Source organism: Micromys minutus (genome assembly GCF_963924665.1).
Source record: "Micromys minutus genome assembly, chromosome: 28".
Taxonomy (NCBI): Eukaryota; Metazoa; Chordata; class Mammalia; order Rodentia; family Muridae; genus Micromys; species Micromys minutus.
In genome coordinates this window covers 15,975,762-15,997,034 of record NC_137963.1, presented here as the reverse complement: position 1 = coordinate 15,997,034, position 21,273 = coordinate 15,975,762, and the positions used below count along the sequence as shown (strand labels likewise).

The following is a 21,273-nucleotide window of genomic DNA, read 5'->3' as shown; positions in this document are numbered from 1 at the left end:
GGCTCTGCAGTCTTTGGCCTTTGATGTCTCACCTCTTGGTTGGGACTGGGAACTACTTTCCTGCCAGGGGCAATTACAAACTGAAGCTGGGGAAGGGGCCCAGAGGCAAAGATAACCTTGTTTGCTCTGTTCAGCTAAGGTCAATCAGGGTCTTGGGCAAGCTCTAATCGATTTCTACAGTCCAGCCCAGGTCCAGCTCTGTGGACAGGAAGTCATGGTTACTGATTCTAAAGGGACATAGACCAAGCACAATAGGTTCAGACCCCAGAAAGGTTTTCTTATAGGTCTAACTCTCCCCAGAGTGCAGAGAGGATGGGCAAGTCAGGCAGTGATGGGCCTTTCCCTGTAGTCCTTCCCCATGGACTTCGTGCCAGTGAGCCAGATAGCCTGGTTCTGGCTTCTTTCTTGTACGATAAAACTAAAGCCCAGACAGACAAGTTGGCTACAGAGCAAGGCATCCTTCCTCTGGTCTCCAGATTCTCATATCCTTTAAGACAAATGTAACAGGAAGAAATGCTATCCTTTCACCAAGCCACACTGGTTTCCCACAGGGACAGCATCAGGACCCAGATGGACCCCACACTCACCTCAGAAACATGCAGATGACGTCACATGCACAGACATGTTTTAACCTTCCTGGAATGACCTGGCCTACTGGGGCCCCACCGTAAGAAAGGGAGCATCTGAAGAATGCCAAGGGTTGTGCCTCCAAAGCCAGGCAGCTTCCTAAGGGCTTCTGGCTGTGTGAGCTTAGTTTTCTGAGCCCCTCGGTGATCTTTTTATCACCAATAAACAGGGCTAACACCAATACCTGGAGCTCAGCATTGGGGTGGAGGTTGAAAGGGTTAATGCCAGCAGACAATAGCTGAAGGGTGACTTGTGACCTCCATAAAATGCATGTCCCTGTTGGTCCAGAACCACAAAGCAGGGTGCTACTTTTAGACCAGACCAGTTAAAGCAAGTTTGGGGAGGAAGACCTACTTTGTGTAATTTCTAATGATTCAGGCTTAATTAATTTATTAACTTATTTTACAATGGTGGTCCGAAGAAGGTAACACAGAAACATTTTGATTTAAAACAACAACCGCAAAAAAGTCTTTTGAGACAGTTTTGTGTAACTCAGGCTGCCCTTGAACTCAATTTGTAGTCAGAGCTTCCCTTGAATATTGGATCCTCCTCATGGATGCTTTAATTACAGCATGTACTGCTACCATATCTGGTTTGTGCTGTGGTGGGTTAAACTCAGGGCTTCCTGCATGTTGGGCAAGAGCCCTACCAACTGAGCTACATCCTTAGCCTCTAGGTTTTCATACTCTCTTGGGAGGTTGGATGGTTTTGCTTTGTTTTGTTTTGTTTACCCATATCTGTTCCTGTCAGAGTGCAGGCTCCTCCCTCTGGTCCCTAGACATTCCCTTCTCTCTCCTCCAGGGGTTCCAGTCATCGTCCTCTTCCCGGCTCCTCTCACAACACACACCTTCACGCAGCAAGCAAGCCCTGTTAGAGCTGACACCCAGGAACCAGAGCCTTGCACATGGAAGCAGTGGTTCCCCGTTCTGTAGTCAGTGCACCATGTCCCTTCTGTGACACCCAGCAGACACAGTCCCCCTTTTGCTGGTATCCAGAGCGCATGTGTGTCTGTCTATAAATGAGAGGGTTTCCAGTGCACCATGACAGACAGCTTGGCTACGGATGGAATTTCCTTTTTTGCTCTGGCTGCCAGGGAGCACATAACTTCCATACACGTTTCAACACAGCAACTGTCTTGGCTTAACTTTCTGGCAGAGTTGCCTTCATTTGTGTTCCTGATTCTCAGACAAAAAAAGAAAAAGCAAACATTGACTTGTTTGTGGGACTAGTCTGTGAAGGAAGGCATGCGCATGACACAACCCACGTGCTGTGGTGGAGGTGCAGGAGGAGGTCAGAGGGCATCTTGCGGGAACCAGTTTTCTCCTTCCATCATGTGGGTTCCAGGGATGGAACTCAAATTGTCAGGGTTGGCGGCAAGTGCCATTACCCACTGAGCCATCTTTCAAGGTTGGCTGATGGTGGGCACAAGGGAGGGGAGGGGGAGGAGAGAGAAAAGGAGAAGGGGAAGGGGGGAGGAAAAGCATCACCTTACACACACACAGAGACACACACACACAGACACACACACACACACACAGACACACACACAGACACACACAGAGACACACACACAGACACACACACAGACACATACACAGACACACACACAGACACAGACACATAGACACAGACAGACACACAGACACAGACACACAGACACAGACAGACACACACACAGACACACACAGACACAGAAAGACACACAGACACACACAGACACACACAGACACACAGACACACACAGACACTCACAGACACAGACAGACACACAGACACATACACACACACAAACACACACACAGACACTCACAGACACACACAGACACTCACAGACACACACAGACACTCACAGACACACAGACACACAGACACACACAGACACACAGACACACAGACACACACAGACACACAGACACACAGACACACACAGACACTCACAGACACACACAGACACTCACAGATACACACAGACACTCACAGACACTCATACTCACAGACACACACACTCACAGACACTCACAGACACACAGACACACACAGACACTCACAGACACACACAGACACACACATACACACAGACATATATAATTTCTTTTTATTCTATGTCCATTGGTGTTTTGCTGCATGCATGTCTGTGTGAGGGTCAGAAACCCTGGACCTGCAGATAGGTGTGAGTTGCCATGTGGTTACTGGGAATTGAACCTGAGGCCTCTGGAAGAGTAGTAAGTGCTCTTAACCACTGAGCCATCTCTCCAGCCTCTCCAGCTTCTCCAGCCTCTCCAGCTTCTCCAGCCTCTCCAGCTTCTCCAGCCTCTCCAGCTTCTCCAGCCTCTCCCAACACGACCTTTCTGGCTTTCCTGGCAGGCTGGAAAGTCTAGGGCACTCAGGGTACCCAGCTCTGATCTCAGGCTGTTTGGGACAAGTCCATATATTCATTTTACAACCTGCTTGTGTGAGGAGCTGGGAGGACGGCTCAGTGTGTTGATTTACCGGGTCAGAACATGCACCTGAGGGTAAGATGGGGTGGGAGAGGAGCAGGGATGACTAGGGGTAAGGATCTCTGTTTTCACTGCAGATGTTTACATTCCTGAGATTATTAACCAGAACAAACAGAGGGATCTCAGCCAAGGTCACCTGGACTTTGAACCACTTTTAAACATTAACAGGGGCTACAGGGATGGAAGGTGGGACCCCATGCCCTTGCCTTTGTCTCTCAGAGTAGAGTTCTGAAGCTGAAGGTCCCCTGCCCTCCCGGGGTGAGGCACAAAATTCACATCAGGATTCTGGGCTGATTTAAAGGTGGGGAGGATGTTGCCCATCCAGTAACTTCACCGTACCAGCACAGCAGGGATCAAAGGCTTCGGTTTTTCAGCAAACACAGTGGGGAGGGGGCCTCATTCAAGGTTGCTCAGCTTACAGCCTAGTGGGGCCTAAACAGACCTGTTCCTACATCCACACTCTGGTTTCATGACTATCCAAGTGTTCATTATTTCTAGGTTGTCGTTAGGAACAGGATGGGGACCGTGACGTGGTTTGAGGAGGAGGCAGTCAAATGGGAACAGGTCTAAAGCAGGATATGAGGGGTTGGTTTTGGGAGGGGGACTCGCTCCAAGAGTAAACATGGAAGACATGAATACACAGGGGAGCAAGGTCCCAGAAGAGGTGTACCTCACTCAACTGGAAACAGAGCCACAAAAGTCCCTGAAAGAGAAATACACTTGTTATACAATACATACATAATACATACATACATAATACACACACTTACATATACTATACATACATACATACTACATGCATAATACACACTTAATAATACATACATAATACACATACATACATATACTATACACACATACATACTACATGCATACATACACACTTAATACATACATATATACACACATAATACATACATACTACATGCATATATACACAATACATATGCATACATATATACATACATTTACAATGCATACACATATACATTCTACCTGCATACATATACACATAATACATATAAACATACATGCATACATTCATACCAAAGCAGGTGACGTGGCTCAGTAAGTTAAAGTGCCTGCCATCAAGACTAATGACTTGAGTTTGATCCTAGAAACCCACACAGTGGAAGGAAAGCCCTGACCCCTTTCCTCTGAACCCTATGCTCACGTGCACACACATGAAATAGACACACATAAACTATTTTAAATTAAAAATGGAATGCATCCTGAGGGAGGGAGCTTGGAGGACAGAGGGGACTGCCTGGGCCAGTGGTGCAGGCAGGATTACCAGGGCCTGGGGCTTGCTACTTGCCCTGGAGGCACAGGGTTAGTTACATTGAGAATTGATGGAGAACGTATCTGGGGTACAGGAGATCACTGGGGAGACAGGAAAGGAATTGGAAGATAGTAAGTGCTCAGGGGGTTTCCAGGAAGAGCGAAGGACGGGACATTAGAAGCTGTTAATGGACGAACAAGGACCTCAGGGACACAGGGCCGAACAGAGGGCCAGTGGGCGTAGGCGAGCTTAATGTCACAGGTTGTTCTTTCAGAGCCTCCAGGGGGGTGTGGGGGTGGGGGTGGACACTGACAGTGAGAAAAGGGGTGCTCCTCACGGCTCAGCTGAGTTCCACACTCTGCCTTTCACGCCACACTTTGTGCCAGATAGAAAGCCAGGCTGGTGATGTATCTCAGTAAGTAAGGTGCCTGAGACCTCGGGTTTGAATCCCAGCAACGGTATCAGCTGGGCAAGCCCTGTACTGCCAGCAAAGTTCAAGGTCATCCTCAATCACCTATCAAATTCAAGGTCAGACTGGGCTGCTTGAGATCTTGTCACAGAAGAAGCTGGGAGTGCCACCAGCATCCAGTGACTTGTGGGGGACTAAGGGGCAGTCCTTCCCCACCTTGGCTTGGGCGGTTTCATCTAAACATCCAAATGGGTCAGTGCTGACTCAAGCGACTGTGCTGAAACAACGCATGGTTCACACTTGGGAGGAAGCCACATTGTTACCGGCACAGGGCGCTCAGAGCGTGCTCCAAACCCGACTGTGGCTGTGCTGTTGAGGACGCACGACTGCCTCTTGTCCACCTGGGGGCAGCAGAGGACTTGCAGGAAGCAAAGACGTGGAGCTGCTCAGGAAAGGCCTGTGGGGGGGAGGGGGGGACCGAGGCTAGATAGAGCCTTCCTTGCTTCTAACCAGCCTTAAACCCCGTGTGAGCCTCGTCCTTGACCTGCCAATCTTCATAGCCTGGGAGAGAGATGCAGACTGAAACAGGCTCTTAAGCAAATCGGAAGTCCCTGGGGCCTTCTGCTGGAGAGCAGGAACTGGGAACGTAGGCTGTCAGGCACCCAGGAGACCTAAGGAAGTGTCCTGCAGATACTTCTCTTAAATCCCTATTCAGGTCCTTACTATGCTGGTAGCCATGTTTTACAGAGAGGGAAAATGAGGAGGTTACCTGCAAGTAAGTCACTATTACAAGCCCAGATCTGACTCCCCGTGCCACCCTCCAAGGCTCTCTGCTGATCTCCCCACCCCCGAGCCTGGGGACCAGCAGGACCTCTTAGCCACCCTGTCCAGGAATGCCTGTGACCCCTGATACCTGTCACTCTCTGTCCTGACTCTGTTTTTTGTTCTGATTGAAGTAGGGATGATTCTGAGTTCAATGATGCATATATAAAGATGCGTGACAAAAGCCCCATCACACTCTTGTTCCTCGGAGAGAGCTGGGATTGGTGGATGGGCTTGAGAGGCTGTCATTGGGATTGTAGTCTGGTGTAATCTGGTGGCTTACTCTGAAGAAGCAGCTAGACAGTGGGACACTGTGGGGCTGGGAGGGTGGCTAGTGCCATGACTTAAATTCTATCCTCAGAACCCACTTAGAGGTGTGTGTGTATGTGCACCAAGGTAGGTGGCACTTGGGAGTCTACCCCAAGAACATGAGAGTGCACACACACACACACACACACACACACAGGTAACACATGTACCTGCATACATATATGTGTGCGCACACACAAAGTCACAACAAATTGGGACACTGTGGAATTCAGAACGTCCGAGAAATCCAGCTGTCCTGGAGACAGAGAAAGCCCCTAGAAGGAAGCTGTGAAGGGTGCCCAGGAATGACAGCCTGCCGCTATCCAGCACTTTGCAGGCTGGGCTTATCTGTCCATAGAAACGACAGTTTAGGGCCATCTCCATTCAGACTGAACATGCGAACGCACCCTAACCCACGTGAAAGGAAGAAGTTGTTCCTTCCACCAATCACGAGGCAAGTGGGGCTCCTTAGACAAAGCCCTTCCTCAAGAAAGACATGTGAAGATCCTCCAGCTATCTTGGAAGACAGTGGAAACTTTTTTCTGCTTCTCCTCTGCCTGGCTCCTGTTGTTCTGGGTAGTCAGTGTCCAGCGCATCCTACGAAGGAAGAAGCCAGCAGAGATAACATCACCACCTGTAATAGCAGGAGGCCAGATGCTAACCCAGATCTCTCTAGGCAGGCACGGGAGTGACGGGTCCGTGCTGGTGCTGGGAGCAGCTACTGGTGCATCCTCGTTTAACCCCATCGTCCCCATGAATGCTTGACTTCCTTTAGGGTAAACTCATTTCATCCTCACTTCACAGAAGAAACTGAGCCTCAAACCTCATCCAGGTTCTCATATCTGATAAGGTGGACAAATCGAGTCTGAGAAAACGAAGCCTGACTCCAGAGCCTAGGGACCGTTCCCATCTGCCTCCGCCAAAGCCCTGTCCACAGAATGGTACTTAGACCACTGCCTTTCGCTTCCGGTTCTCCCAATCCCAGATGGAGCTGTAAGGCCCTGCTTTAGGGTGTCTGAATGATTTATTTTGAAAAATAAGATCTTCTTTCTTTGTTTCGTGTGCATGTCTGTGGGCACACACGTGTCATGCATGCATGTGGATATCAAGGGACAAGATTCAGAAACTGGTTCTCTCTTTTACATATGGGTCCCAGGGATTTAGGAGTGGGAGCTGAGGTATCTTGCCAGTGACCCATTCTGAAGAAATCCCTGGGGTGGTAATACTTCCTGCTTGGGGACAAACTTCTTCCTGACATGGTCGGGCTCCCTTAGCTCATGCTGACTGTGCTTGGGGACCCCTCCCTCTGGGGAACAGCCCTCCTTCTGGGGTGCAGCTCACAGCGGCCTTTAAGAACATTTTTCTCAGGAGCCATTCCCAACACATTCCTTCGAACTGAGAATTGCAACATTGTTTCTTGTGGCATTGAGGAGTAAAGGCCCCACACAGAGGCTCTAGCTGTCACTGATTGACCTGCCCATTGACTGTCAGTTAACTTCCTTCACGTGGCTGGGTGACCCAGGAGAGTAGGGCGTTGGCTCAGCTTCAGGCCAGTATTGCTTGTGTCTGCTCAGTGGAGGGCCTGTCTCTAAGTGAGGACTTGCAGTCACAATGAATGGAAGTCGGACCACAGCCAGACTGGGCGGTTGAAATTCATCCCCGGACCAACACTGGTGGCAGCTCTTGCAGTATACTCTTGATTAGAGCCCCGGTCTCCAGCCATGGTATTCACCTGCCTTGAGTTTCAGTGACCAGTATTTTCATTGGCCAGCAAGGACACACCCAGTTGCCTACTCTGTCTACCATGTTTGTCTGGAAAGCTAATCAGATGCATCCTGGACACCCAAGGAGAAGGCAAAAATGGAGCTGTCCTTTACAAGGAGACAAACGATCCCTTAAGGGCTGAAACTCCCACAAGAGCTCTGAAATTGAATGTGAATTTGGGCACTTATGTCTGTCACCAGACCAGGGGAGAAAGACTTGGAGAGAAAACGGAGCCCATGGGTGGTTGGTGGCTAAAGCAGCAAGTTTTTCCAACACTAGGGTCAACACTCCCTTGATTTCAATGCTTGGGGTCTGTCTGGGGGTCCATCACTGATGGCGCTTTGTGTCATTTGTAGGGTGGTGTGATTTGAACCCAGGTCTTTATATACTCTAGGCAAGTGCTCATTCGCTAAGCTACACACTTGGCTCTTTCACAGTTTTCCCCTCCCCCCCCATTGAGACGGACTTCCTCTATGTAACCATGATTGCCCTGGAGCTGGCTTTGTAGGCTAGGCTGGCCTCGAACTCAATAGCTTCGCCTGTCTCTGCCTTCCGAGTGCTGAGATTTAAGGCGTGCGCCACCGCTGCCTGACTGACAGACTTATTTTTGTTGGTGTGAAGTTGTTTATTTGTGTGCCCATGTGTGTAGGTGCACAACTCTACATCTCATTTCAACAGCATCCACGGAAGTGACTTCCTGAAACGTGTGCCATCCTAACGCTAGTCTCTATGACTTCTGCCACACACCCAACTGTGCACTGTCTAAAGATAAGGCCCCCAAGGATCTGGAAGATTCAACCAGAAATCATTTTAGCTCTCCAGATGTGCCATTCTAGAAACTCATAGATGGCCATCAGAACTTTGGTGAGAGGCCCCTCTGCACTGGATCTGTTCCAACTTCAGTATGTCTTGGAAGTTCATAGAGATCGAAAGAATTGGAATTCTGGGAAAATACCATGCGTCGCCCTTAATTCCAATGTTCTGAGATACTGGCAGCCTTTTAAACACTTGAGGAGGGGGGCAAAGCTATGACCCTAAATCCCAGCAATCTGTGTCAGACCAGTGGCTTTTAGGATTCCAGAAGAGCCACCTGGGTCTGTAGTTCTCCGTAAGGGCCACATGGATATGAAGTCTCCCGTGGGACTATAATCCTGTGGAGTGCCCCAGAGCTTGCTGGGAAGCAGCCATCCTGGAAGGAGTGTCGAGGGGATGGTGAAAATATCTCTGGGCAGCCAGGGGCAGCATGGGTCACCAGGCCCCTGTGCCTTAGGGAAGGGAGGCCAGGAGTTTGTTGAGTTGAGAGCAGGAGCTGGAACTAGAAACCTGCCTTACTGAAAAGGATTCTCCGAATGCTAATGAAGCAGCCAGGGCCATCCATCCTCTCACTCCCAAGGCAGCCTGGAAAGGCGCTCACACTCAGGGCCAAAGAACTCCCAACAAGCAGGGCTCTGCATCCGGCAGTGAGATAGGGGTTCAGGGGGCCAAGGAGGAACAGGAATCTGCAGAGCCACCCACACTGATACGATGATGTGAAAATGTCAGAAGAGGGGAGAGGACCTTATACTGTCAACTGTGGTCCCTTCTCCCTTCAGGTCTCTGCATAAGCATCACCCCAAGGCTTGTCTAGAACCCTGCTCTGAGAACTACACACCTGATCAGGAAGAACTCCTTGACCCTGTATGTTCTGTGAGAGCTACACACACCCCTATGTTTCTGTTCTCATATGCTTCTGTTGAGGAAGTGTGAGTGTGTGCATGAATGTACATGAGTGAATAAACATGTACATATGTTCACATGCATGTGGAGACCCGAGGTCAACTTCAGGGATAATTTCTCTGGCACCGTCTACCTTCTGTTTACGAGACGGAGCCTCTCCCTGGTCTGGAACTTATTAATTAGGCTAGACTGACAGACTAAAGAGCCCTGGAGACCCTCCTGTCTCTGTTTTTTCAGTCCTGAGATTTTTTTAGTTACTACAGCTGTATTTTTTTTTTTTTTTAGTTAATTCTCTCTGTGTGTGAGTGTGTGTGTGTGTGTGTGTGTGTGTGTGTGTGTGTGTATTTACTCAAGTGAAAGTCAAAAGACACTTAAAAATAGTTCTCTTTCCACATTCAGGTCCTGGGGACTGAACTCGGGTTAGCAGGCTTGGCAGTCACTGCCTTTCTTTGCTGAGCCATTTCACCAGCCTCCCACCTGGATTTGTGTGTGCCGAGGTTTGAACTCGGGTCTTTGTGTTCGCAAGCACTCGATCAACTCAGCCATCTCTGACGTCAGGACTATTAATTCTATCAAACTGTCATGTGGCTGTAAGTTCTTTTTGGCCAAATTGGCAAGAGAAGAATCCTCTTGTGACATTCTTTCCAAATTCAAGGAATTTCATCCCCATAAGGGTCGTGTAAAAGAACACTACTATGTCCATTTTGGATAGAGGGCATCCTGGGCTCAGAGTAGCTAAGCTGCCCAGGACCACTTCTGGAGAAGTGATAGGCGATTGGAACCTGTGTGGCTAAGCCTTCTCTGCCTGCTTTGTCTGCTCTGCCTGCCTGAGCCAGGCCATCACCCTGTCTCTGGAGTCTCCTTCAACCTTAACCTTCTAGGGAAATCCTGACCTCTGCTGAATACATACAATGCCCATGAGTAAGTCACACTTCTCAACACCTGCTTCCTGGAGGCTGCATCCTGAGCTGAAGTTGTTCATCCCACTGTCCAGAATCCTTCCTACACAGACTTGGGAGTCACAGGGAAATGCAGAAAGGCCCAAGACATACAGCATGTTCGGAGGGCCCTTGGTACACCCTGGTTTATCTTTGCGTCCTTGTTTCCCGAAGGGAATATGCCTTGAAGACACTTGGAGCTTCCTTTTAGAATGCTGGATGAGAGAACCCTAAGTCTTTCTCTGCTTCATCTGGCGCCAGGGAGTATGGTGGAAAAACCAGTCCTGGTACCCACAGCGGGGGTCACCCCACTCAGAGACAGAGGTTTTCAGGCCAGCAGCCCTGCAACAGGGATGTTAGCTCCAGATGTTACCTGGAGCTCTCTAACTAGCTTTGCTTGCTCCTCCCCTAAGTCTCCCCCAGCCCTGTGGCTGAGGGTTGCCTGTTTACCAGGGCTCAGATCCCAAAGGAGGCCCGACGGGATGCCAGGCACAAATACAAGCCAAAAATCTCTGCTAGTGTGATGCTTCTACTGCCCATGGGGCCAACGTGACTATGTCACAAGCCTAAGATGGGAACTTTCCAACAGCCATCCATGGCTCCTTTGACTAGGAACCAACCCAAACTCTGGGAGCAGCCAGAGCACCCTGGGGTCTTTCGGCTTTTGCAGTTTTCACCTTTCAGATGACTACCCTTCATAGAAGTGACAACCACCTAGATGGCCACCCAGAGCACAGTTACATTTCCCTAGAAATTACTAGGCTTACTAGGTTAGAGCAGATGCCTCTCTTTATTCAGAATTCCCTGCCCACTGACAGCATATTGTGAACCCAGCCTCGGGTTCAAGGTCTGGGGTCAGGGGTCCTATACCTCCTCGGGATTTCCCTGCTCTACCCAGCAGCATCTCTTTCCGGTTCACAGACAGATGCAGGCCCAGCAGACACAGCCAGTCTTGCAATCTTTAACAGGAAGAGAAGCCTTGGCCAGGGCTCTGAGTGTTCTCGCCGGGCTGTGGTTGTCTCTGGCCGAGGTTCAGGGAGCCATTGATCTGGTGGTGTGTGAGGGTTTCCAGCCTCGGGGTCAGGTTTGGGATCCCAGATCCTTCTAAGGAGCAATGAGACTCAAAGCCTGTACCCCAAGCCTCAATGGCCGACGGAGGCCCAGGATCTTCTGTGAAAGCCTCGTGTACCCTCTCCTCAAGTTTTCAGGCTCCAGTAGAGGTCAGGACTAGAGGAAATGACTCTGCCATGATACCCAAAGTCTGGGAACTAGAAAGTCCTTGGAAATCATCTCTTGCCCCTCCCCCCCCCCCGAGTCAAGCTGGGAACCCCATTACCCACAAAACACTAACCCGCAATTTTTACCTCTTAGCACATGTGGCATGTGTGAGGGCCCTGCAGGCAGGGGTGGTGCAGAGGGTACCACTTCTTCTCCCATCAGCATCTCTGCCAGGACTTGTGTCTGGGTCCCGTCGCTATGGCTCCTAAGTGGATGTGGAGGAAGAATGAGGCTACTATTTCCAGACCTCCCACTCCCACTCCAATCCCCCAGGCTTGGCCCACCTCTCTCGTGGGGGTTTGGCGGAGCCTGGGCTTCCTGGAGGTGCCCAGGGTGGTGGCCGCACCGATGGAGACACATGACCGGGAGCCTCGGGCTCCAGCACCTGCTGAAAAGACCAGAGCTCCTGTCGGGTGACCTCAGGCTTTCATGCCTGGGTACCATTTCCTCCATGCTGTTGCCCAAGATGCCACAGTCATCAGGCCAATATACAGAGGTGGGTCTCTCATCTCCTTTGTGGGCTACGGGTGGTTCTCGGAACGTCTCCTCCAGGAACTGGGAGCTCCTCAAAGGCAGAGACCAACACTGGGGCAGGCCCAAAGCTTAGGCTGACTTAGGGAAGAAGCTTCCAGAAGGAATGAGTGAACAGATGAAATACGGAAATGAGTGAATGTGTGGGACTGCGACAGTTAAGTGAACTTCCTAAAAGAAGGCTGGAGGCTCAGCACACACGCACTCAACGCCCTGGGCAGAGAGAGTGTCCCAGCGTCTGTCTTCATTCCTGTGCCCCAGTCCAGAGCCCGGGAATCACCAGGATTGCTGATCTCTGGATCAAGGTCTTCAGTCCTCTCCTACCTGTGGTACATGGCATTCTCTCCGTGGGCAGGCCCCGTGGGCCAAGGACACTCCGCACAGAGGACAGTAATAGCAGTAGCAGAGGGGTGGCAGGACCTGCAAGAGGCGTGTCATTGACTCGATGACATCCAAGCTTGTCCCCACAACCCAGGGTAAGCAGTGAAGCTTACATGGCAAGAGGCAGCTGGAACCATCCTGCAGGGGGACACGGGGACGGAGCCCTGCTGGGGAAGGGAGCAAGCCAGAAGGAGGCGCCTGGGAAGAAGAGCGTGGTCTAAGTCTTCAGTCCCCAACCTGGACATCTCCCTATGAACCCCTTCCCTTACCAGCAAGGCAGCCAAGCCTTGCTCCCAGAAGAGGGACCCAGCAGTTAACGGTCAAATGACAACCCTGGGATGACGCATGCACCCAGGAGGTGGCAGAGCCGGAAGCTGAAGCCAATATTCAGACACAGAAGCATGACTCTCATTTGTTCTGCAAAGTCCCCTCTGCCAGCTTCCATGTCCCAGGCCTTCCCTATGGCTACCCTCACCTCTCCAGCTCATGGACCTGCTGGGACAGGACCTGCTGCTCTGCCCGGGCCAGGTCCCGACTACTCCGCAGCTGTCTCATTTCCTTCCTAGTGGAGAGTAGGCTCTGGGTGATGGGAGGTAGGACCAGCACCACGAGGAAGGTGGGAACCAAGGGGAACAGAGAGCCAGGCATGGGTAGGTTGTATCTTAGCCAAAGTAGGTGAACAGGAAGGAGTAGGGAGAGAGTCCCCATGCTGGCCCAACCTCGCTTTACCTGAGCCTCTCATTCTCCAGCATAAACTCCTGCAGCATTCCGTAAAGGTTCCGCTGGGCCCAGGCCATCCGGGCTCCATGGGCCTCTGGTACTACGGGGAAGCAGAGCATTGCTGGACTGGAAGCCACCCAGACTTTATCCCCACCGCTTCCTGGCCCTCAGGAAGCTCATACCCTTGGTGTGCATTTGATCCAGCTGGAGCCGCAGGTCACGATTCTCCTCTTGGAGCTGCAGGAGCTCGGCCTCTACTTGCTGGCGTGGCTTTATTCCAGGGGACTACCAAAGGAGAAGCCCAGGACCGCTCGGTATGGTTGTGTAGGCTGTGCCTGGCACAATGGCTTTCCGGTGTGAGGATTTGTGGAGCCTAAACTTCAGCCCCTAATTTACTTGCCAGATTCTCATGCTGGCCCAGGCCATACCTTGTAGAACTGGATTTGATTCCGAGCCCAAACTCAGTTCTGGCACAGTCTTGACTTACTGTGGTCCCCACATTGACCCCATATCAGACCCCGTATTAGACCTGACCAGCTGAGATCCTGAGTAGAATTTTGATGACGGCCCAAGCAGTCTCCAGCCCTAGGCCTGCCCAGACTCTAACGGTGACATAGACCCTTGGTTATGACTCTGATATCAATCATAATACCATTCCCGGAATTCCAAACCTCATGCCAACTCTGATCCCATCCTAGATTCCAACCAAGATGGTAACTGGCTCTGGCTGTCTGTTACCTCTCACCTTGGCACCCTGTGGCTGGGTGGTGATCCGCTGAGCTCGGCTTGCGTATCGCAGGGTGCTGAGAGTCTCCGGAAGGCACTGTGCTGAAGGGGATACGCAGGCAACCTAGAGAGGCCCGCCCCTGAGTGCTTCTATGAAAAAGACCTTTTCTTGGGGCTCAGACCCTCTACCAGCTTCCCCATCCATCAGATACCATGAGTGTGACCCCACGGCCCCCAAGTGAGTCTGCCAGCAACTTGGTGAGCTTGCTGTCCCGGAAGGGGATGTGGCTCTGCTTCCTCTGTGGGTCCAGCAGCAGGGAGATACAGTGGCCTGGTGGAAGGAGAAAGGCCCAAAGAGATTGCCCTGTGTGAGCGAAGTTGCCTAACGGGGCTGCTGCAGAGCCAGAAGCCCTGCCAGGCTGGTGAAACCCTACCCCCATCTGGGGCTTTCACATTGGTATCCAGCAGCAGACTGGACGGACCCTCTGGAGGCACAGATGTGCTGTCCTCTATATTCATCAAAGACTTGAGACGTCCAACAAACGACCGGCCGAAAAGGAATGTCAACAACAGCTGCCAAGCCATAGGCAAGTTCCCTGGGGACCTAGGGCCAGTTGAGCAGTTGGATACACAGACCCATTCCTTTCCCTGTCCCTGTTCCAGGGACACAAGGGACACGTGTCATGGTACTGACATTAGAACGTACAGACTGATAACTGTCTGCCAGAGGAGAAAAGTCAGCCTCAGATTAGATGCCAGAGCTCCTGCCCTCATCAGCAACCCAAGTCCTGTGGTCTCCCTAGTGTAGCAATGGATCCATATCAGACAGGCCAGGTCTTACCCAATGCCAACAGGCTGCGGTTAATGCTATTGGCCTCAAGCATCAGCTGCCCCCGGGATCCTGTGGCTGCCACCTTCTCGCTGCCCGCGAGGTCCACAAAGCACAGCTTTCCTCCAACAGGGGGCTCCCCAAGGTCCACAGGAGGTACCTGCTGAGACGGGTGAACCAGGGTTTGGTGGGAACTCGAAGGGGACTGTCTCTATCGAAGCCACAGCGTCTCGAGGCCAAAGGTTTTCTCCCCATACACCCACAAGATGCACGCTGTTTTATCCATGCAAAGGCGGAGCCATGATGGGTCTCCCGGAGCCAGCCCTTCCCCGGGCTTGGGCACTCACAGTTGGACGGCTGATGTGGAGTGTGAGCAGGGCGTGGCTTCTGCTGGAGGCCTGGTTCAAGGTGTGTGAGGACCGGCGGCGACGGCTGAGACCTGAGGAAGAGGACACCGGGGCTGCCCCATCTAGGAAAATGGCCATCCCAGTGAAGGGGCATCCCCAAGGAGCGAGAATGTCAGACGGGGATCAGGAAAGAAGCCAAGAAGGGTTGGCTTAGGGAGCGAAGGGTGCTGCCAGGTACAAAGAGTGTGGGAGAAGGGAGCAAAGAACCTCAGAGAGGCACCTCTCCTACTGTGTGGGAAGACAGAGCGACAGAGGACAGGGGTCAGCGGAGAAGTGTGATGCTGGGGCCAGATCCGGTGTCCTAGTCCCCAGTGCCTGCCCAAGGAGGGTTCTGAGTAAACAAACACTCAAATGAGGAACTAGGCTGGAACGTGCTAGACAAGCTAGGCTGAGACATGACCATTTCTCTTAGGCTCTGTAAGGGTGGAAGGTTAAAACCAGGAGGAGTGAGAGGAAGAAGCAGGCAGTCTGGAAAGCAAGGACCACCCTTGCCACATCTTTGAATTGCCGCTTTGCTAGTTCTTCTCTCTCTGCCTCAAGAATCCTCTTTTTAAGTGCAGATGAGGCAACCTACCCATCTGCAGGAGCTCCATCAAAACCTCCAGACTGTTAAACTCCACCACCCGGAGCTGCTCCACATAGAAGCCTCGTGCCTTGGTCCACCTAACAGGCAGAGGACGCGGAGACCCCAGACTCAGCAAGTCCCGAACCTGGGAGGGGAGAGAGAAGAAGCGGGCTCATAGCCCTTTGACAATGGTCCCGCCTCTTCTTCCCACATCATAGCATTTTTTGGTCCTTGGAACTTAAGCCCTACAGGTGGACTGTCATTTGCTGACCTGTTCATTGTAGATCTCCAGGTAAGAGGCTCGGAGGGTGACAGGAGAATCCAGGTGCTGCACTCGATCTAATAGCCAGGCGAAGGTTCTCTGCATAATGCCAGCAAGGCTGGGGGGCACGGGCACCCCTTCCCCCTGGGGGCAAAGACATCTGGAGCTGCAGAGCACTAACTGCTCCACAAGCCATGCCACGCACCCGCACCCGGCACTATCTTATTGAAATCTCACAGTCCGGAAGTGCATCCGCACCACCCAATAGACAAGAGCTAACTAAAAGCAAGTAAGCCAAGCTGCCCAAATTAGAACGCAAATGCTCCAAACTCTGCAAGCCCTTGCCTTTGTTTCTCTGATACCAAAACAATTGGGGTGGGGCAGCATTATCCACGCCCCTTCGCCATCCCGGAGTGCCACCCATAACCTCCGCTTCACCAGGTTGCCCACCTGCGGAGGAGGTCCAGTCAGGGTGTAGGTCTTCCCGGAACCAGTCTGGCCAAAAGTGAAGACGGTGCAGGAGAAACTGTGGGCGGCAAGGGCATGGCTGGGCCTGGGAGTCGGGGGTCCTGGCGGTGCGGTGCGGGAACCCAAGCCTTGCGTAGCCCACGCATCACTTACCCGCGAAGCGCCAGCTCGCCCAGGCGCTTCACGCCACAAACTCTGAACACGTCCTCCTGTGTGCGCGCCCCGTCCAGTACGGCACCAAAGCGGAACGCCACCTCTGGGCCTCCACCCGGAGGGCTCACCTGGAGAGAGGATGGAGTAGTGGCAAGGCACCATGCTGGCCCGGGGACCCTGGACCTGAAGGGCCATTTTCAGGAGGGCGGGGCACTCTGAAGAAAGGGCTGTTGGAGTAGATAAAGCATCTGGGAGGGAGGGAACCCTCTGGGATGGCGCATTAGGAGAGGCAGGAGTATCTGGGCGGGGTGGAACATTCTGGGGTGGGAGAGCAGGTCCTGGGGAGGTTGGACTATCTAAAAGGAGACAGACACTCTGCGGTGGAGAAAAGACGGGTCCAACCCGTTGCTCCAGTTGGCCCCCGGGGTCCACTCCACGGGTTCTTTTGCGGGGGTGGGGCGGGAAAGGCTTTTCACCTGCAGAGTCCGGGTCCCAGAGCAGTGCAGTGCAGTTTGCTCCCCTCTACGAAGCTCCACTGTGCTCATGGGACGCACCCTGGCACCCAAGAGAGACCAGATGGTCCACCCGGATAGTGAGTGCTTTAGATCCCGTCCTGGCCCTGGTGCCTCCTAGCCAACCCATACTTACCTGAGCACCACTTGGATGGGGGCTTCTGATCCTTCTGGCCCTTGCTCCAGGTTCCATGCTGGGTCTCTGTGGCCACATGAGAGTTACCTTCCCTGTCCTTAGTTGCTGTCCTCTGCGTGAGCTTCAAGGGATCTCTAACCTCAGAAAATTTGTGCTTACCCGTCTGGGGACCCACGTTCCTCCATGATTGTACTGCACAAGATTCTTTTCTTTTTCCAATATGCCTCCCCCTCACCACAGCAACAGTGTCCAGACACACCTTACATACATCTCCCTCCCCAGTCTCCCACTGCCAGTCATCCGGAAAGACTGCAGCCTGCCCAGAGCTTGCAAGTTAAAGATTTACCCACCCTACCCGTGGGGTGGGGAAGTTCCATGCCAGGGCATTCTAGCTAGGGGGATTCTGGAGTTTAAAAAGCCCTCGCTTTGGACAGTCTCCTCTGGAGAGATATAAAGGATTAACTAGATCATCTTCCATTGTCTCAAAGACATAAATCAGGGATGGGTAGGGCTCAGCTAAGGCCATAGAGCCAGAGAAATATGGAGGCTCTTCTGCCACACACCCTCCCTCTCTCAGTAGCTCAGCCTTTCCTTAGCACAGAGCTCAGGAGTGGAGGACCACAGAAAACATGGCTGGCTGATTGGCCTCTGGGCTGAACTGACATCAGCTTCCTAACATCTGGTTAAACATTGGCGCACCTGCCTCTGCCAAGCCAAAGCTAATCCAAAGACAGTGTGGTGTTGAACTCCATTGGCCTGGCTCACCAGAGCAGAGATGTCTGCTGGACCACCACTTGGCAGTCTCCAGGATGACCCCAGGCTGGATAAGTCCTAAGTTAGCCTGCCCATTGCTGCTGATGAAAGGGGTGGAAATAACCCAAGAGTATGGAGTCCTTGGGGGAAGCACAGAGGCTTGTAGAGGGGGAAGGCAGGTGAGGAACTCCAAATGAAGTGCACAGTTCAGGAAGGTAGGGAAGAGGTGCAAAGATGGGGCGTGGAGAGATGTGCTGGGGCTAGTGAGGGCTGCATCCTCTGGACTCATTTCCTCCGAGAACCAGGAAGGCCCTCGGGCTCACAAGCTGAGAACTGACTGACAAGTGGCCATTGTTGTTGAATCAAGAGGAAAGGCACATAAGAGAACACAGAGGCATCATGGGTAATATCTGTCACAGGGCATTCTAAGTCTGGGACTTCCTCTCTGGGTTAACAGTGGAGGTGATGAGGAAGGACAGGCCTTGAATAGAGTCATGGAGAGTGTTAAGAGGAATAAGTATAACTGTAAAGACCTATTGTCTTTTTCTCTCTGCCTGTCTGTCTCTCTGTCTTTCTGTATCTCTGTCTCTGTCTTGCTCCCTTGGTCTGTGTGTGCGTGCTTTTGTGTGTGTGTGCACAGGAATGCCAGGGCACACATCAGGTGTCCGCCTTGCCTTCCACTAAGGAAAGGACAGATCTATCTCTCCCATCAGGGTGCCTAGCATAAGTGAAGTCCTAAATTCACTCCCCAATACCACAAAAACTAGGTAGAGGCGGGCATTAGAAATGTAAGGTCACCCTTAGCCACGCAGCAAGTTCGAGGCCAGCCTGGAATCCATGAGAGCCTTTACAATAGTTAATCTTCATTGGAATTATCCCAAACAAAATCATCTGGGCAGTCATGTAAGGGATTCTGCTGATCTTATTATTTGAGGTGAGAAGACACTCCCTCCCAAATATGGGTAATTCCTTCTGGTGGCAGCCCAGAGAAAAGAACACAGGAGGAGGAAACTACGTTTTACCTGCCATGTGGCAGGCACATTCATCTATCCTGTTGCTGACTCTGTTGTAAGAATTCTTTTGCTTATATTAGAATCAGCTTGCTCAGGCTTCCAATGTAGAGGAGAAATAAACGAGTCCATTGTCATAGATGGTTTGTGCAACAGGGTTCTCTAGAGGAACAGAAACAATGAAAGGAGTGTGTGTGTGTGTGTGTGTGTGTGTGTGTGTGTTTATTATATTGGTGTTCAATAGTTTGTGTACTCCAGCAATGCCTGTCTACAATGCAAGAAAGGCTGAGTTCTGGCAGATGCTCTCTGTAGGTCTGGCGGCCTCAGCACTACCAATCTGGCATTGCAGGCCTAGAGGAATGCTTCAAAGCCACTAGTATCCAGCCCATGTTGGATGGATGAAGAACTTGGGTTTGGATATCAGGGAAGAACAGCGGCAGTGTTAGTGGCAGCGGCAGCAGCAGCAGCAGCAGGGTAGATGCACTTGTGAGCAGACTAGGTGAACTTCTTATCAAGACCCAAAGGCAAATAGCCAAAACCCAAAACCTTTCTTTTAGAAAAAACTTGTATCTCTTCTCCCACTAGAATGTGCTACCCACATTAAGAGAGTCTTCCATCTTAACTGTCAATGGGCCATTCTATGAGCTGGAGTCCTGGGCTGAATAAGGAGGAGAAAGCACGCTGACCGCCAGCATCCATCAGTCTCTGCCTCCCGACTGAGGCTGTAATGTGACCATCTATGTTAATTTCCTTTGCCATGACTTTTCCATCATGATGGACTGTGTGCCCTTAAACCATGAGCCAAAACGAACCCCTCTCTACATTTTCTGCAAGACACTTAGTCACATCATTGATAAAGATAACTAAGGCTGGGGATTAAAAACCAATCTTGAAAGAGCAGATAAAGCTAATTTTTTTCTAGTTTTGGCTGCATTGTGATTTTCCTTCTGTGTTGAGGGTAGATCTGTGAATTCAACTTTTTGTGTCTTGAAGTAGCAAGAATTATTCTTGCATTCCAAAAGAATTTGAGGTCATAACTGCGAAGATTGAGCTCTCAATTTTTTTTTTGATTCAATGAAGTTTCATTTTCCCAAACACACAGCTTATTGAAGCTGTTCATGCATCTCTAACAGCAGCTGGGGCATCTCCATCCTTTGTGTTTCTGGTGTAAATGACTTGGGCTCTGTGCTTGTGAAACCAGCTTGCTAAGTCCTTTACTAAGTAGCTCCTGAAGGGCTGCCCTGGCCAAGGAACCTGGAATCCTCAGTCTGTGACCACGGCTGGAGCAATAAGCTTATAGTTGGGAACTTCCTTACAGAGTTTGTCATATGTTGCTTTGTCAAGCAGGACGAGATTGTTCAGCATGTCCGGAACTTTGCCTTTGGACCACTTGTTTTTGGCCCTGCCACCAGATTTATTTACTGAGTCTTTGTCTTTTATTTTTGGCCAACTTTCCGGCATCTTTCTTCTTCTTGTCGTCCTTGAGTGGCATGGCAAAGCTCAGAGAGTTGTCTGGACCACTGAGCTCTCAATTTTTAATTCCATTGACCATTAGTGCATTAGAAACAAGGTATGCAAGTCACCATGTACTTCTGTCACATTGACCCATCTATAAAAGGTGGTTTTAAAAAAATAATGTTCTGTGGCTAGAGAGACAGCTCAGTGGTTAAGAGCACCGGCTGCTCTTCCAGAGGTTCTGAGTTCAAATCCCAGCAACCACATGGTGGCTCACAACCATCTGTAATGGGATCTGATGCCCTCCTCTGGTGTGTCTGAAGATAGCTGCAGTGTGCTCAAACATAAAACAAATCTTTTCTTTAAAGATAATACATCGATTATTTAATACATACATACATATATATATATATATATATATATATATATATATATATATATATATATAATGTTCTGGAAAATAGGGGTTTTATAACCTGAAAACTCTTATCCACCACCCCTTATTTAAAATAACCTCAGCCAGACATGACAGCAAAGACTCTTACTCTCAACACTTAGGAACCAGAGGCAGACCACCATCTGTCAGTTTGAGACCAGTCTGATCTACCCGACAACTTCCAGGATACCCAGGGTTACATAATGAGACCTGACTCCAAAAACAGTTGTTGAAAACTATATCAAATCATACTAATGTAGTGCTATTTATTATGTATGTTATATTA

At 50.8% G+C, this 21,273-nt stretch overlaps 1 protein-coding gene and 1 pseudogene across 3 annotated transcripts; both read right to left on the bottom strand.

Moving 5' to 3' along the window:
* Positions 1-11,326: 11,326 nt before the first annotated feature.
* KIF12 (kinesin family member 12) lies at positions 11,327-17,518 on the bottom strand (the record flags this gene model as incomplete). Of its 2 annotated transcripts, none has more annotated exons than XM_080940140.1 (19): positions 11,327-11,469; positions 11,730-11,848; positions 11,928-12,031; positions 12,499-12,594; positions 12,669-12,753; positions 13,031-13,117; positions 13,285-13,375; positions 13,458-13,560; positions 14,021-14,125; positions 14,214-14,332; positions 14,843-14,993; positions 15,178-15,269; positions 15,812-15,947; positions 16,074-16,208; positions 16,515-16,590; positions 16,686-16,813; positions 17,162-17,240; positions 17,334-17,399; positions 17,493-17,518. In XM_080940140.1, the coding sequence occupies 19 exons, from the start codon at positions 17,516-17,518 to the stop codon at positions 11,327-11,329; spliced, it is 1,941 nt and encodes a 646-aa protein (XP_080796266.1). The 2 variants fall into 2 exon arrangements, with proteins under 2 accessions (XP_080796266.1, XP_080796267.1); XM_080940141.1 differs by having other exon boundaries at positions 14,843-14,990.
* Positions 17,519-20,212: 2,694 nt separating this feature from the next.
* LOC308438638 (small ribosomal subunit protein eS25-like) lies at positions 20,213-20,588 on the bottom strand (annotated as a pseudogene). The gene has a single exon. The product of its transcript is annotated as a small ribosomal subunit protein eS25-like (transcript).
* Between the last annotated feature and the right edge of the window lie 685 nt (positions 20,589-21,273).